The sequence below is a fragment of the Adelges cooleyi genome, unplaced genomic scaffold (genome assembly GCF_023614345.1).
Source record: "Adelges cooleyi isolate 19-005CV unplaced genomic scaffold, UGA_ACOO_1.1 ACOO_flye_CR_arks_rails_tigmint_CR_PRNA_574, whole genome shotgun sequence".
In the NCBI taxonomy this organism is placed as follows: Eukaryota; Metazoa; Arthropoda; class Insecta; order Hemiptera; family Adelgidae; genus Adelges; species Adelges cooleyi.
Window position 1 is genome coordinate 10,093,948 of NW_026096268.1, and position 18,014 is coordinate 10,111,961.

Below are 18,014 nucleotides of genomic sequence, written 5' to 3' on the forward strand. Positions count from 1 at the left end.
ACAAAGAAAAAATTGGTATACGATGTGGTAACAAGAGACTATAGAACTAGTTGTATGTAATAATACTTAGACAATAATATGTAACTTTTGTCATTTCAGATCTAATCGATTGTATTTGTTTTGCTGCAAAAACACAAAAGCCAAACGATAACCAACAAAAGGACTTGATTGCGATTTGGACGCATAACAATATTGTACTAATATTGATATTAATATGTTTTCGATGCCGTTCTAGTTATGCGTACGATTTTTCCATGTGGTACATGTCGCCCAAGAGCCGCTGAATGGGTATGTCGCCGATGGTCTCCTTGAAGAACAGCCGTTCGATGGTGGCCTGACGGACCGCCCGGAGATTGGGCAGCATTAGGAGCAGACGACCGAACCGAGTCGGTTGCCTGGAATACCGACCTCGCACGTAATCGCCCAGGATACATTGCGCTTGATCCTGCAACATCTCTACGGGTTGTGCGTCGATCAGCCCCGGGGTCTCTGTGGGAAAAACAACGTCGACAATTTTGTCAGTTGACGATTCAGTTGACAATTGACGGTTATCAAAAATGTTACTTTGTGTTGACAAATGTTTGTTAAAATATTTTTTTTTAATTTTTCCACCTAGACGACATGATGTTTAAACCGACCGAATAATTTTTTTGGAAATATTTTTAAAATGTTAAGCAATTTAAGCTTTTGACTAAACATTTGTGTGGAAACTATTGTTAGTAGTATTATAACATATTGAATTTATGCTGCAAATATTGCTAATGTATTACGTAGGTAATGTATGCGACAATTAATCATTTGTTCAACGTTCAATGTTGTTTTTATTTAATAATTCAAAATTGCTACTTGCATCTATCTTATAAGTTATACCTAATTGTGTAAACTCATAACTGACTATTCGTCTTGAAAATGGGGTAAAATATGTAAAATATTAATTTTAAAGTGTTTAGGTACCCAAGGTTGCCTTTGGGCTGTATATTTTTCCTTAAGGGGTTTAAAACCGACGGGTTTTAAGGCGTTTTATGTAAGCAATATTTAGGGAATAAATGGTTTTAATAATTTTCCAACATATCAATCGAGTTTCAGATTTCAAATTTTGTGTAAAGAGCTTAGAGTTCTCTGACTACTTTAACAGGTTATGTAGAAACCCGATTTTCATTTTTAATGGGAATGTGAAAAAAAAAACAAACCGAAAAGATTTACTGTTTTAAAAAAACAGTTTATCGTCAAAGTTAAGCGTTAAAAAAACATTTTACTTGGATACACAGCTTAATATTGTACATGTTAATAATATCGTGTATTTTTAAATGGCTAAAATAGCGTTCTTTTTTTTTTTTTGAAAATCTGGATCTTTATAGTTCCATCACTACCAAATTAAATACAATTGAAGGGGTGAGTGGATAATGCTGTTATAAGACGTGACAGTTGTTGTAAAATATGAACAAACGTGTTGGGATATATTATTACATAATTTAGCAAAATATTATAACAGTTTAATGTATATTGACTAAAATGTTTCCTCCTGAACAGTTTTGAATTTGTCAGTTAATACCTTCTTTATCCACTCGCTCGTTCATATTCAAGCACATTATTTTCTTTGCAACGGTTTTTATTCGATATTTACATACTTCCATCATCTACAGATAGGTTTACCTACCCGGTGTGAAAAGGATGACGGCTTTCATGCAGCCGCACTCGCTTCCGTCCGGCGATAGCTGCCGGAAACGCGCCAGTATCTCTTGAATGATCTTCATCTCGTTGTTGACCTTGTGGTCGTCGGCCGGAAGTCTTTCCCGGGCTTTCTCGGAGTTCAACAGCGGCGACAAGTCCCAAGGTATGGACCACTGGGCCAAATGCAACAAGAACAGTTCTTTCCACGACTCTTGCAACAGCAACAACTGCACAAAAGTAAAAAAATTGGTAGGTAATCGCGTTTATGTCAAATATCTGTATTGTATAAGATCTAACCGAGTTAAAAAAAAATCCTCTCAAAATTGTCTTGCCCAAGCTGTCGAAGCTTTAAAATAATACATATGTATAATTAGCAATGCCAATGAAAACGTTTGTACGTTTCAGGAGTAGGTACTTAGCTAGTATGTGCGATAAATAAATCTAAAAAAATATAAGAGTATCGAGAGTTCACCAGGAATTAGTGTTACTTTTTTAAGGAGTTTTTCAATGTTTGAAATTGATATACCTAGTATTTTTTTTTTTCACTATTCAACAATTTGTATTTGCCATACATACATATAACTACAGTTGCTATTTATAGAATAAATTTAAAAACTACTTAGACGTTATAGATTATACAAGTATATATTACCTGATCGTGCTTGGAAAGTGTCTGAAACGGAGCCAAACACCTGACCCATCTGACAGCCATGAACAACAACCTAGCCGTGGTCTCCTGCGAACGATCAATAGCAATCAGTAGGTTGTATATTTTATGTGTAATATATTTGTGTGTTTAAACTTAAATATATTTTGGTAATCCTAATTCCTAACAGTGACGCAATATGTATGTTGTAAATATTGTATACATGTAATATATTTAAATATACAGTATGTGCGTGATTCGTTAAGGATAATAGACACTAATTTTTTCTTAAAATAATTGCAATTATGCAGAATTTTGGTTAAATGTATATTACAATATAAAACTGAGACGCTTATTAGAACAAAGGCCCAGTTTTTAATTTTGTTTTTTTTTTCCAGGAGACACATAAAACGATTTTTCTAGGTACATTCAATGGAAAACCATTCAATGGGTTGGTTTAATTTATAAAATATTAATTTAGTCTAAAGAATTTTTTAAAAGTTATAAAATAGGACTTTTGTTCTAATCAAAAATTTTAAAATTGAAAGTTTATTTAATAAAAAAAACACATGTTCTGTGTATGAAATATAAACATTTGTATTTAATACCATACACAATATTGTATTAACATGCTTAAAAACAAAAACAAAAATAAAAGTCATATTATAGAAAACAATATTAACTTTGAGAATATTACAACATTTGAAAGTAGTTATTACCGTTTTTTACTTTGTAAGACTTTTATGATCACAGTTGGTTCACTTTGGTTTATAAAATAACACTAATTTTTCTAGTAAAATAAAATTATGTTTTCTTATATGTTCCGGTATGCATTCTGGGTGGGACAATATTCTACCACAATATCAAATAAAAAAATAAAAAAATTTGTATAAGAAAAACGCATTTTGCAAAAAACCCCGAATTTGGCCCTTGTTCTAATAAGTGTCTCGATTACTTAATATTTACCTTTTTTTTTGTTTTGGTATTTTCCAGAGCACTATGCATAGTACTTTGGAAACACAAATGGTCAAACGTAAGTATTTAATTGACTTTTTAAATTCAAAATAATTAGCTGACAGTTTTTACGGTTCGACGACCGGTTTTGTACAATTATTACTTTTATTGCAGTTTAATGGATAAAAATAATATTCTGTACACCCCACCCTTTTTGCCTTTCTAAATTTTAAACTACAACAGGCGTACAATAACACAAGTGGGAACGTTTCAAAAAAGACAAACTACAAAATTTTAACTGTTTTTCTGTTATTTCCCCAGAAAACGGGCGGGTCTTGTGTTAAACTGGTGGTTTAAGTAATGTAATTTATTATTTATTCGTGTATCAGAATAAAGTATAATACTCCATGCACATTTTGTATAATGCTAAAGCCGTAAGTACGCTAAGCACACCTGTATAGGCTAGATTTGCCCGGTGGTGTACGCCATTTTCATAATCTCAAATCACAGCCCATTGGATAAACGGCCCACCTTACGCCACCCGCAGAAAAGTAGGCGGGCAGTCGAAAAGTCAACCCTCCTCGTCGCATAATACAACTACCCTTACTGTATGTTTTATTATTGCTACCCTTTTATGACGAACAACATGACCGGTTTACCCGTCGGATCTTTTTGATGGCATTGAAAGAGACTTGTGTTTTTGCCTGACAACATTTTTTTTGACTACTTAAGATGGTCCGATTTTAGTTTGGTGAAAACACACCAGTTCTTTGGCTAATACTACTAATATAGTATTTTAGACTAATACAACAAATATATATATATATATACAGTGATGTAAAAAGGTTAGGTTAACCGCCTAAGTCTTTACTCTTTTGTATACTATAGGTGGCTGAGACATTAAAAATAAACTGAGAAAAGCTAAACTCAAAAGTACCATAACTTTCAGTTAAATATAGATTAATGCCTGTATCGTACAAATTGTATAATTATGGTAAATCTATGATGCATTTTTTTTTCATGGTCCATTTAAACACAAAACTATAATACAACCGCGTATGCTTTATCCTTAATAGAGTTTGTGACTAATTACTTGTGAACACACTAGTTGGTATTTTTGTTTTGTCAATTGTATGTTAAACTTTAAATTACTAAAGTATTTGCGTCATACCTGCAAAACTTCCCAAGTCGGCGACAGTGACAGCGATAAGGCGCCCGGAGGACTGTTGGATTGTGGTATGCCGATTGGCGAGGAAGCTTCTGACATTTTTGCACTCCAAATCAACTCCTTAAAATTAAAACAAATTATAAAAATAAACAGTTTCGATTTTCGGATAATTCCTATCCAATACTTTGATTTAATTAAAACAATTTTAGTTAAAACTACTCAATTTTCACTTCGAATTAAAAAGAATTATTAAAAAATTAGATTTTTCATATTTTTTAGATTTAACTGTACCTCATTATTATTTAAATCGTAATGCAGCAAAACAATTTATGTAACATTTTCAATTAGGATAAATTCCAACAAAATGTTGAGATTTTAAATTGCAGTTTTTAATTGTTTTGTTCTGTTTAGTTTAAAATTTACATACTTTTTTAATAGTAAAGGAGGAACAAATGCCTATATATTTAAAAAAAAAAGTCAGATAATGGACATGCTAGTCCCTGGTTTATAGGTACACCTTACAGCTATAACTACTCAACATTGACACGGTTAGTCACAAAGTAGTACATTTTATTTACTATAATATGTATATATGTACTCGATTAATCCGTTAGGTTTTTTCCCGTTGAAATTAAAAGTCAAAGAGGTGAAATAAATTAAAAAGAGATTAACGCTTGTTTACTCCACTGATATATATTATGTATTATAAGTGCTAAGCAGCTTTATACCGTTAGAACCTCTCAAATCGTTCTTGCCGCTCCCTTTCTGTCTGTGAATGTAATGTGTGTGTGAATGGATGTATATTGTTTCCAACGATAAAAGTCGAACTTAAGCCTGCCGTCCGTGCGCATCGAGTGTATACAATGTGTACACGAGCATGATATCTATATACACTGGCGTTTAGTAGTTGTATGTATGTATGTATTACATTACACGTATAAATGTATAATACGGTAAAGCCAGAGGGCGTCTTTGACGTGGTCCCGGCCGAACAAAGGGTTCGATTGCTGAAACCCGCGGACCATGTGGTCCGGTTCTCACATCAAAACGTCCGAGAGCCAGCACTGACTCATCATCGCCCTTGTGCAATCATCCCCCGTGTGCACCATCACGTGGAATTTACCAAAACCGTTTTGCCTTCGACAGCACCCCGTTGTACAATAGCCGTGTGGTCAACGTGATCGTGAACATTATCAGTATCATTACAATACCGTCAACGGCTCTTTAAAAAGGTTCAAATAGATCCCAAGGTGCGTGAAGTACATCACAACGTGGAAATTTCAGTGAGTGCTAGACACACACATTATTTATTTACAACTAGATCTATAGTTTTGAAAATAGCTAGCACTGTCGGGGCCACGGAGAGAGGTGTTGTATTTTACAAAATATATATAAACACTGTTTTAAATAATAATGACAGATTTTTTTGAAAAAGTGGTGGAAATCCAAAAATTTTAATTATGCATATGTTTGCTTGACGGAGTCACATTTCTAGTAATTTATTTCGTTATAAAAGAGAAGCAACTACAATAAATGCAAAAATATATAAAAAAAAATAATAGAAAACACCGAATGAATACTTGTATATTTTATTTTCCTACACATTAATTTACAAAAAGCTCGTTATTTCAAAATTCTATTACACGGAGATGTTTCACTTTTACAATAAACGCCACTCACTATAACAATACGGAGATCTTCATCTAGGTTTTCTCGTCTGCTTTTTTTTTGACACTATTAACCCATTATTCATATTTATATTTTAACTTAAATAAAAAAGAACCTAAAGTTTCTCTGTTTTTAACGGTATCATCAAATTTTTGTCAACGACCATTTCGCTTTGACCTACACCACGCTTTGTCATAAACACGTTTTTACGATTATTTTTAACGGGACAAACTATACTGGAACGTACTTGGTACATTAAGTTGCTGCAAAGGTTTGGAGATTAAGGTTGTGAGTACTCAAGAAGATTTTTTAGGTTTAGTAATCGATAGTAAATCGAGGTTATTGGGAGAGGATAGATAACACGAACCCCTGTCATGTTCTAATATTCTTAAGTGTTTTGCACGTTTACATACCTGGCATTTCTCGGCGGACATGAGTATCTGCAGTAGTCCCGGGGGAGGGGGTGGCTGCTGCTGGCCGAGAAAAACGTGCCCTTGTGGCGGGGTAGGCGGTAACATGGTTGGCGGTGGCGGCGGGGGCAGAGGAGGCGGATGCTGGTGTTGAGGCGGCACCGGAGGCAGAGGCGTCTCCATGGGCGAAGGTTTTGGATATCCGACGGCGGTGGTCTTCTGGATCATGTGCTCGGCGTTGAGCTGAATCTGATTGACGGTCCGCTGGTTGCCGGCCGGCTGCATGCCTTCCTTAAGCGACTGGTGATGGTGATGGTGATGGTGGTGATGATGCAACTTGGGCTTTCTCGGACCTCTCTCGTGTTGCACGGCTGTAAACGAAAAGTGCAATATTCTACTTAAGGGTGGTGTTTGGGTCGTTTATCGAATAGGGACCACTTTCGGTATTGACATTTTACAAAAAAAAAAATGTTAACTTCTTTCTAAAAAAACGCTTTCAATCAATCTCTTCCTTGTCGTTTTCTTTGACAGTTTGTCATTTTCCAAAGCCAAATTCCAAGGGAGTGACCTATCCTGGGGTCGCGGTAGCTTTTGCAGAGTGGTGGCTTTTGGGGGGAATGTAGATAACTAGGTTGTAGACTACTTCAAAAAAAATATTTCTCAAACCATTCCTGACCGGTGGCAAATTAAAAACTTGACGGTGGAGAAAGGAACTAGTGTTGCAGCACATCTACTGATTTAATGGTCATTCTCCAATTGTCATCATTTAGCAGACAACTCTACCGGACTATTGCAATGTTCAGAACTCATAGACTTGCGGACAACCTAGGGATGTGAGGAAATGGATGTTAAATGATTTTTTTACCTTTGTTATCGACACATTTTTATAGACTTAAATACACCCAAAACGGACAATTTTTGAGTCATGCCAATGACAATGAAAAAAGACCCAAATATGTTTTTTTTTCAAATGAAGACTAAGCCCACCACCAATAATCGTTTAACCTGTTGGCTGTTGGAACTAACAATATATACGTATGTTTTATGTTTAAAAATCTCATCGGACCATTTTGTTTTCGGATAGCGGTAACCGAAGCGTGCAAATAATAAGGGGTTTTTTTTTTTTAATCCGAGTTTTACCATGATTTTTTTTAACGCGAAAAAAAAAATGAACGGGGGCGAATCCGCATTGAATTCGATTTGTATATCACAACGGCGGAGGTAACAAATAATACTATCACATTATAAGCGTTTACAATGAATACAACCAAAATAAACACTACAAGAGGGACAGCACGACGATTTATCACGGGATTATAATAATAATAATGTCGTTTGGCATTGTTCGATGATATTTACTGCTGATTGAAAAACTTTCTCTCCCTATAGTATGACAATATTATATTATCACTACACACGGGATATTGTGAGTGTATAATTCACTGTCCAAAGCCCTCGGATCGGGTCTGCGGTTGTTAAATTAGCGCCAGCGCCGGTACGGGTATATTTTATATTTATATTTTTCACACAATCGAATATTATCGTAGAATATCGTTATTCGAAAAACGGTTTTGGAAAAAAAAACTTACTGATTTCAGAAAGTGAAGAGGCGGGGTACCGAATCGATACGTTGCCCTGAAAATACACATAAATAAAAATATGGTACATAACCGTAGTATCGCGTGACCCAGACGATTTATTTGTATGTTTGAAAGCCGCCCCTATCATCGTATGGAAGATCCTTTTTTTCCCTCCCCGTTTTATATATTTTATCCCCCATCTTCCTCGTTCGATACCAAACGCTCTCGACGGTTTTTACCTTTACCATATGATGATGATGATCCGCTAACATTAAAGAACAAACGGTCTCGGTCGTTGTTGTTTTAACTAACGAGTATCTGAAGCCATCGCCACCGTTTCATACGGGCACGACGGCGCTGTGCATATATTATCCAACACAATACGTTCGTCTGGTACCGTTGCCTTTTTCCCTGGAAAGTTTAACTACCAAAACAAATATCTGATATGAGCCTTATTGTGTTGTCAGACGGCATAGAACACATGCACAAGAGGAACAACAACCGAATCCCATCGAAATTGAAGGAAAAAAACTGTGGTAACGATCGAGCACGCATAGCCATGATAATATATTTAAATAGATAACTTGGATGTTCGGAGTCCGAGTTGAAACAAAAGTCTAGGTAAATATGTCCAGGGATAAAAATCCTTCTTTTATTTTAACCTAAGTAGAGTATACTGTGGAAGGGGTAGTCTAGGAGTTGCATCAATTGTGGGGAAAATGAGACAGAATCGGTTGAGACAGTAAGGTCATGTTATGAAAACATATGACGCAGAGGCAGTAGGAGAGAAAAGATGGATAGACGGAATAGATATGAGGATAGCTGGGGTGGTTGAACAAGTGTGTAGAAGATAGAGGTCTATGGAGGTGTAGGACTAGGGTGGCCAGAGTGTACTGTGAAAAATATCAAGGAACTAAGTTTGATTGTGATGTTCAGGTATGCAATTAATTTTCAAGCGCCTACTAGGATGATCATTTTTTCAGTTTTTCAGCATCAAAATAGAACGGTCTTCCCCGTATTGATTCAATTACGTTTTAAGACTTGTTACTTTTGTTTGGACAACTGTATTTTATTTAGGGGGGGGCGGACGAGGATTCCAAATTGATGGTTCTGATCTGTTCGTTTTACACTTCACGCGTCCCACGACGATATTAGCCGGAGGACTTGACCGAATAATTATTTTTCATTCAAATCCGGACCCTCGAGAACTGTTTGCCCTGTGTTAATCTCTGGCACGTGGGACTCGGGCTATCTAAACGGTTGCGTATGGCAAAGGCTCCGTTTTCAAACGCCCATCACAAAATCGACGACCACGACCCTTCAGACCCTCGATCGCCGTTTCTATTTTACACTTGTTTTTCCGTTGTTGGTAAGTCACTTAATCCGACTACGTCAGCTGTCGGAAACTCGCACGTAAACCCCAAAAGGGGGCGACGAGCATTACTTACGGCGGGGTGACCTATTATAACGCGCTTGCTGTGTGCGAGGGAGAGAGAGAGGTAATCGTTGATGAAACGATGATCCGACACAACGCACAAACACCTTTATTAATATAATTTATACGTATATTATACGGTGGTATGCGTATATATATATAAAATATATATGTGTAACTTTTGGCGGTGAGAATCGGTTCATTTGTCAAAGTCGAAGAAAGCGGATGGAGCTATATTATAGGCAGAGGCAGGAGGTTCGGTGGAGCGCACAATGTATGGCGGTAGCGGCGGAGGCGTGATTGAAGACTTTGCGTTAACGACATTATAAACTAGACGTTTCGTTAAGGGTTAAGGGGCGGGCCATTATTCACAACGGTCGAGATAGAGAGAGATTAAAAAGGGAGAGGAGAAAAAAAAGAAAATCGGCCCCGTTAATGAGCGACCACGGCCGGAAGTGCGTAATGGACGGCCAAAACAAACGTGAGCGAAATACGTTTAAAACAGTCGGAAAAACCTCAGCTAATTGTTTTCCCAAACAACTCTGACCGCTTCGAACAAGAAAACTAGTACAATTTTTCAAGAGGTAGCTGAACCACCATTGTTATTACAAAAATAAACCGCCACCCTCATTCATTGTGGCAACCTTGTGGGGCTCCGAAAACCGTAAGCAACGCTCAAGCATCTCCCTTGACCTCCTTGATAATCATCTCACTGTTTTCGAGGAGTTTTTGCGAAATATTTAAGCATTTAGATTGACGAAAGTCACCGAGGCTATCTCAACTGAGCATTTAACCGTCACCGCCCGCTTTGTACCGACGCAATTGCCTTCTTATGTGCTAATCTTAGAGATTTTCGCCCTTAAAGCGAGTCAACAAGAGATGGTTTGGGTGTTGCACTGATAATTGTTGATTAGATGAAGACTGTTTGGCCTTTGGGTATGATATGAAATTAGGAATGCAAAATGAGAACTTTGAAGATTTAGCTGATTGAGTAAATTGTGGCAAAGAAGAATGATTGGAAGATGTATCCTTGTGTTTTCCCTAGCTCACTTACAGCCAACACGGACACTGTAGACAGTAAAATCTTCCTTGTTGTATGAACGCTTTAGTAGAGTGATTTTGATGTAAACTGACTAATCATAATATTCTATTTTCCCCTTCGTCCGTAATACGAACTTTTATGCACCATGATAATATCATAACCATTTTATGTGTTCCTCTTGGCAAACAGTTAAAGTGTGGTGCGATTTTCTCAGGAGTTATTTTACATTCTGTAAAAGAACGCCAAAGTGGTACTTAAAACGCGAACGACGGCTTCGTTAAATGCCATTGCTAAATTCCGTTGCGGTGCCGCTGATATTATGTTCAGTCACGATGGCACCACAGGGTCGTGGATCTGCATACAATTAAAGGAGTTTTGTGCGAGTGCGATGTGTAACTTTTGCGGTATAGCAGAGCCTGCAGACCTGTCGAAGAGCGTTTCTTGATTTTGTCCATTTTCCCTCCCAAGGCACCGTGTAAGGAGCAGTTGCGTTTTAGTTCCCCACACCACCCCACGAGGATTTCAAAGCAATTACTCTTAGGCGGTTAAAATTCCTCCCGCAAACTATACTTTAGTCGTTTTAAGTGCAACGGGGACGTTTAAAAGCATGAAAATTGAGATAACCAGTTCAGTCAATACTCGGGAGGTACATGCATCAGTTATGATAAATCCTATTAAAAGAAACGGCCCACTGACCTCTAGTAGACTTCTGAAGCACATTCAAGTCAAGAAATGTCATGAACAATTGAAAAAGGGACCAACGCTTGTTTGCGATCAGCTGAATGATGATCGCATGTCCATGTTACACGACTGCAGTATATTAGAGTACTTTATTTTAAGCACAGAGCTGGGAGGACTTTACAATTTCCGCGGTACTCATTTCAACTGACAACAGTCAGAAACAGTGAGCGGGTTCAAGAGTGGGTCTTACTAGCATACGCTACATATTAAGCACAATAGACAATAGGGATTGCCCCTCGTTACTCGTTTTAAGAAGTCAGGTTTTTAAAAAAAAACCATACGACAAACCACACCAACACAAACGCTGTGACTGTGAACTTAAAAATATTTATATATTTTACTCAGGAGAAGTAGCAACAAGTAAATCCGCTGATGGGACGCCATGTGGTTGTACTTGTATAAGTATTTAACATTATATTACATTTTACTGGCGCAGAGGGTAAAAAATGGATTGTCAAAAGTTTGCACAAAAACTCACCGTCCTTGTTCATAGCCGACTGGAAGCACTTGTTGAGCCGGCACGCCCTGCACTGGTTCCTGTGAGTCTTGTCAATGGGGCACCTGCCTTTGAGTTCGCCCTGTGCCTTGCACGTGTACACCCGGTTCCGGTGAATGCTCCTTTTGAAAAACCCCGAACAGCCTACGAACGGGTACGACAAAGCGTTGTAATGGTCTCCGGGCCAAAGGGGTTAAAGAGGTAAAATGTTTTGGGGCGCATGTTAAGGGTGTTTAAATAGCCGGAACTAGGAATGTATTTTACCCGAAAAATACACATAGTTCTAATCAGCACGCCATTTGGTTTTTGTGAGGAAAACAATATCTGATCGGCTGATTTTTCTATTATTAAACATTGAATAATACATAATATTATGTTTGTTTGTTTTTTGATAAATGACCCTTCCGTCCCCTTCTATTATTCCCTCCCCTACACGCCCTCGTTATCTAAACGAATAATAAAAAAGATACGGCGTGGACCCGAGAAGGTATTGTTTTTATCAAAAAATTAACCCCTTTTTCGTACATAACTCCTTTTACCCGGACACCGTGGATTTACCACATTGTGCTGAAGGAAGGAAGAGTGTTAGATAGTGTAATAAAAACGAGTCTTACCGTCACAACTGTATATGCCGTAGTGTTTGCCGGAGCTCCTATCCCCACAAACTTTGCACGGGATGTCCAACAGTCGGTCGCCTACAATATTAATAAAAGTTTCGTTAGAATACATAATATTATCTTAGTTAGTTTTATACCGGATTTATTAATAATTATACACACCGTGTGTCTTCGTTATAATTTTATTGTACACAATTGACGTTAAACTATGATGATCTTATTTCGATTACAAAATAAATAATTAAACTACAATTTAATAATGTAAAAAATGTTAACCGCTGTCAAAGGTGGGCTATGTCAACGATTAAATCTGTATTAATACATATTTTATTGTACAACGTTGTAAACTGTGTTAATTAACTATTGGTTAAGTCATTTACTATTTTTTTAATTAACAGAAAATTGCATTTTATCGATAACTAACGGTATTAATCAACTAATGATTAACACCTTTGACTTTGGTAAATAATAATTGAAAAGAATCATCATTTTTATATTTTTGAACAGACAAATCAACAGGCTGAAAGAGCAATATTTTGTCTAGCCATAAGCGCTATATGTTGTTATCTATATGAGTATATGACCATCAAACCAATAATGGTATTATCATTTATCTCTATAGCCTCTATTAGCTCTATATACCATATAAAAAAAAGTTTAAGGATTAACTGGCCATTATTTTAGCATCAATGCAAAGCTGAGAAGGTATTGTTTTTAAAATTATCTTTGTACTCAAACCCAAAATATCTCCTCCTAAACTACTAAATAGATTTTTTTTTTTTATACAGAACCCCAATGAGGGGGAACTGTTGATCATATGATTTTCCCTGTTATGACTTTACCGATTAGATGTGTTACATGTGATTTTCTGGGCTACTATTGATTTGCGAGGAGGAGGGCTAAGTAAAATTTTCTTTTTCTCAGTCACAGTCTAATATTTATGAATATAAACAAGCGATATAATTATACATATATCATGGCGTATTTGCCAGAACTGTTACTGCCAGCGCTGAAAAGTTGGTGCGTGTGGTTTATTAATGAGCTTGTCGCCAAAGCCTCTTATCTCGTGAGGTGTCAAAACTATCTCACCCCTTCTGCTGCTCCCCCCCACTCGCCTTCTCATACTTAAGTATTCGTTCTATTCCGAGGTGTTGCTTAACTTCGTAACACCTCCACGGTTACACGGATTGTCTTCGACAAAGACCACCACCACCACCACTACCACCATCGCCACGACCATGACACACACACATATATATATATATATATATATATACGGCATGATTGCCCTCAGGACCTAAGTCGGCTAATGGATGTTCCCGGGGGTAGCGGGGGAGGGGGGGGGGTGGTATCCCGTTGCCACCGTGTTGTGAAAAAGCTATATGTATACAATCTAGACCCAGCTGTTGTGGCTGCAACCGCCTCGGGCCTGCCTGCGACCCGGCCAAAGTTTAACGCGCGCTTTTCTCAAGAGTGTATACAGCAGCATCTTAACACGGGCGGATCGCGGTCTCCGGCAAGTTCAATTCGACAAACTCTAAGTAACATCACAACGCGTATAGTATATATATATATATATATATATACATAATATATATTTATGTGTTGGAGACAAGAGTGGATTTGCCAACCACCCCGTACGCCCGGGAGCGCCACGGCGATTGCATTACACGCCAAGCGTTTCACAGGCATTGGAGAAGGGCAAACGTTTGGCGTTTGGAGTGTAAAAGTCGTTTCCACTAATTCCACACACACACACACAATACCATATATACCGAAGGAACGTCATCACGTCTGATTAGGATTTACGTTATACAGTGTTGTGGGCGACGATATCATGAAAAAAATTGGCTCGAGAATTTCGTTTTTTTTTCAAAATTAAAGTGATGTTTTCTACTTAGAAGTGTAATTGTTAAGCTATGACACAAGTAGCCAACAATGGCTCTGCATATTATTGCTGAACATGTAGTTAGAATGTAAGTTTACTCTCGGTATTAAACCACCCCGATCGTAATCTACATTTTCAACACTTTCTATATATTCACCTACTTTTTAAAAAAAAATTTTTACTTCGTTAGATTTCGGGGACAAATGTTTTTATTCACATTGACCTTACTCTGCGCACAGACTACACTCTTATCTAAAAGTACCCGACAATTAAATAAACCGCTTGGTATAATTTTTGAGTTCAAGTGTCAATTTTATTTAAATGAGTAAGTACTACAGGACAGTGGCTAAGCTGCGAGGAAGGGGAGAGGGAAGGAGGGTGCTTTATGTATTTTAAAGGGATTTTCAGGGGCAATACCGGTGGTAACTTTTCGATCGTTTTCTAGCCCAGACGACAGACGGTCTACTGTGTTTTGGCGTGAGACGGATATTAAAAATGTATAAAAGGCCATTTAAGGCGCTGATCTCGAAGACGTTTAAATAATGTACAGTTCGATCGACGAGCAAGGTATTTTTTTTTCACTCGGTTTATTTATTATTTATCGTTAAAAAAAAAAAAAAAGGAGGAATAAAACGTTTCTTTATGGGCCACCTCGAACTTTGCTGGTCGGTTAAAGTTTTGCCCGTGGCGTTTTTTTCTCACACCCTCCGCCTTGGTGTTTATCGCAGCCCCGCGTCCAATATACAGTCTTCTTCTTCTCCGGGGTTTTTCGAAAAGAAAGGCTTATAAAAAGGTCAACAAAACTTTTCGCAATAATAGAGAGATTAAAAAGCGATCACGGCGGCGCTATTGCAATCCTTTTAAAAGCGAAGCCGGAGTGTAACCGACTGCGCCATCGACACCATATATATATATATATATATATATATCCATATATATATATATATTATATATATATATTATATATATAATATGTATTTGCTTAACGGATTAAAATATGATTTTCTCGAAGAAACGAAACGGGACGCTTAAGACATTCGAGTTTGGTCTTATCCCACGGAAACAAAAGGGTGGCCAATAGCCAATTAATCTTCTTTCCCTCTTTCTAGAAGAAATTTATCATTTTGGTCATCGTTTTTCCACCTATATCTACTCTACACATTTTCCTTCTATGTCATCCAACCACTCCGTCCGTTGTACTGATTTTTTATTTAAAATTTCCACTCTTATAGTATTCTTGTTAAGTCGTTTCTGTCTAACGCTCCGAGTCGATTTCCAAACTAGTTTAAAAGTTAAAAATGTTTGTCTAAACTTGCTGTACAAAAGTACACGCTAAGTTTGCTGTTATTGTCAATTTGTTGAAACTTGAAACCGATCGACAAGCGAAAGTCTGGTATAATTAATTAAATGAATATTAAAAAAAAATCAAGTCGTTGGTATATTTTGTGCTGTTTAGGTGAAAAATATTAATGTTTTATACAAGAGGGTATTAAAAACTCATTATCTGATACTAGGCGCTAGTTAATTACTTAAGACAATAACAAACAATTTATTTTCTTTACACTACTCGCCTTTTAGCAGCCAAAAGTTATTATTACTTTAACTTTTTGATCATTTTGTTTATGTATTTTTTTTTTTAACGAATACCAAAAACCGCCGTTGTGTCATTTTAGATTTATCGTTTGATTTTCTATTTTTTTTCCATCGGTCGTACTTAATCAACAAAATAGTTTCTTCCGCTTACCGATGACTTTGGTTTTTAGCTAGGTCGGATGTATTAATTAGGTACAGTTAACTACTTTCGTCCCACATAAGCATTGCAGTTACTCTTTCTCCTTATTTTTGCTTACCATCGATTAAAACTATTCAGATTGTTTAGTTACAAGGACTAATTTTTAAAATAAAATAAATTTTTAAAAACAATTTCTAACTAACACTAGTCATACCTGTGCCCATTATCTGCACATCAAACCATGTTGCGACGACACTGCCAGTAGATGGAAAAATGTTTCCAACGAATTTCTTTCGAGCTGATGTCCAAAAGCTCAGATAGATTGCGTTTGTACTAAAAAAAAGGTTCAAAATAATATAAGTACCTGTACGTTGTTGACTAACGGTAACTAATCCCAAATTTATATTGAGTACAACAGGCCCACTTGACCACAAACAAAATCAAGAGCTTTTCAACCCTATTTCTTATTATTTAAAATATGTAAAAAAAAAGTTGTCTACGATTATTATTTAGTCATTAGTAGAGAATATGCATATAGCTATGTTTAGAACAAAAAAAAAAACACATTTTAAACCGTTCTCAAAGGTGTTGTGATTGTCCGAAAAATAAATTAACTACCATAAAAAAGAGTTCTGATTACTGTACTAAATAATTACACATATTGGTTTAACCTTTAAGTTGAGATTTTGCAACCTAACTCCGACATTTGTTTAGCAGGAAAATAATGCCTACCAATAGTTTAACTCTGAATACTAATGTTAAGAGTATTACATGTTATTGTACATTTATGTTATTATTATATGTTATTGAAAATGTATGATTTATTTTATACGATTAAAACATTTGTAAATTGTGTCCTTTTTTTTTTATAATAACATAAATTCACATTAAATAATTAAAAATGAGTCATTTATTACAATTTGCTACAATAAAATGCTAAATAACCGAAGTGGTGCCATGTATTCTTTGAAAAATTTTCATTTTTAAAACCTACTGACCACATGCATTCTAATGTTGGGTGGTACCTATATCGGGTTACTTGTCAGTTACAATGGTATATAGTATATACATTGAAGTAGTGTTACTGGACACCCCCTTCTATAGTATCATCCTGTCATTGTATAATTTTCTTCAAATTTACTAATTATATCTAATATTACAGATTGTAAATATACTTGAACGGCACAGGGAAAGAACGGTAGTAGTTCATTTCTGAGTATAGGAAAAACAATAAGTTCGTGATACCTCTCTCTCTTACAAGAACAAAAAAAAAATCACATTAAGTGAAAGATAAAAAATGTATTTATTCAAACAATCTATTGACATAAATAAAAAAAATTAATGGCATATATTGAGAAAAACTATTTGAACAATGTTCTTCCCCTGTGCGCCAGGGACGTACGCAGAAAAAACTTTTGGGGGGTGTTTTGTATACCTGTCTATTAAAGTATAATATAACATTAAAATTGAATAAGTAAATAACCATACAAAATACCAAGCATTTGAGGGGGGGGGGAGTGTTTGAACACCCAAAACACAAAAATTATATTTTATTTTTCCACCAGAAATTGAACAAAACCCAGGTAAACCAGGAAGGTGGTGTCACCAAAGAAAAACCAGGTAGGTCACATGCCCCAACTGATGCTTATATAATAATAAATGACTATTAACGCAGGTATCCGACTCACCTGCGGGGCGACGGCGATCGACGAGCATTGGCCTGCGGCGGCGGCGGCGGTGCGGCTGTGTGCAAAAGGCGTTTGACCGACAGCAGGGCCAAAAAGCGAATAGCCGTAACGGCAGCGTAACGGCCGGTGTTACTAAGTCGGCGGGGCGGCGCCGGCGGTTCCACGGCCGTGTGTGCGTTGGTCCGTGGGCGTGTCTTTGCGGGCCGGTACCGGTCACCTCCCTCCACCCCCGTCCGGGTCCCCGCCGTACCCGTGGGCCCGGGTCGCGTAACAACGTG

General features: G+C 36.9%; 1 protein-coding gene across 1 annotated transcript; it reads right to left on the minus strand.

Annotated features, from left to right (window-relative positions):
* Positions 1-23: 23 nt before the first annotated feature.
* Positions 24-17,746, minus strand: LOC126843153 (protein dissatisfaction). The gene is made up of 9 exons (XM_050580515.1): positions 17,737-17,746; positions 16,263-16,381; positions 12,426-12,506; positions 11,794-11,955; positions 6,521-6,888; positions 4,443-4,559; positions 2,324-2,407; positions 1,658-1,898; positions 24-489 (listed from the first exon to the last, which is right to left on the minus strand). Exons 2-9 carry the CDS (start codon positions 16,270-16,272, stop codon positions 236-238), a joined length of 1,317 nt encoding a protein of 438 aa, XP_050436472.1. The 5' UTR covers positions 16,273-16,381; positions 17,737-17,746; the 3' UTR covers positions 24-235.
* Positions 17,747-18,014: the final 268 nt, after the last annotated feature.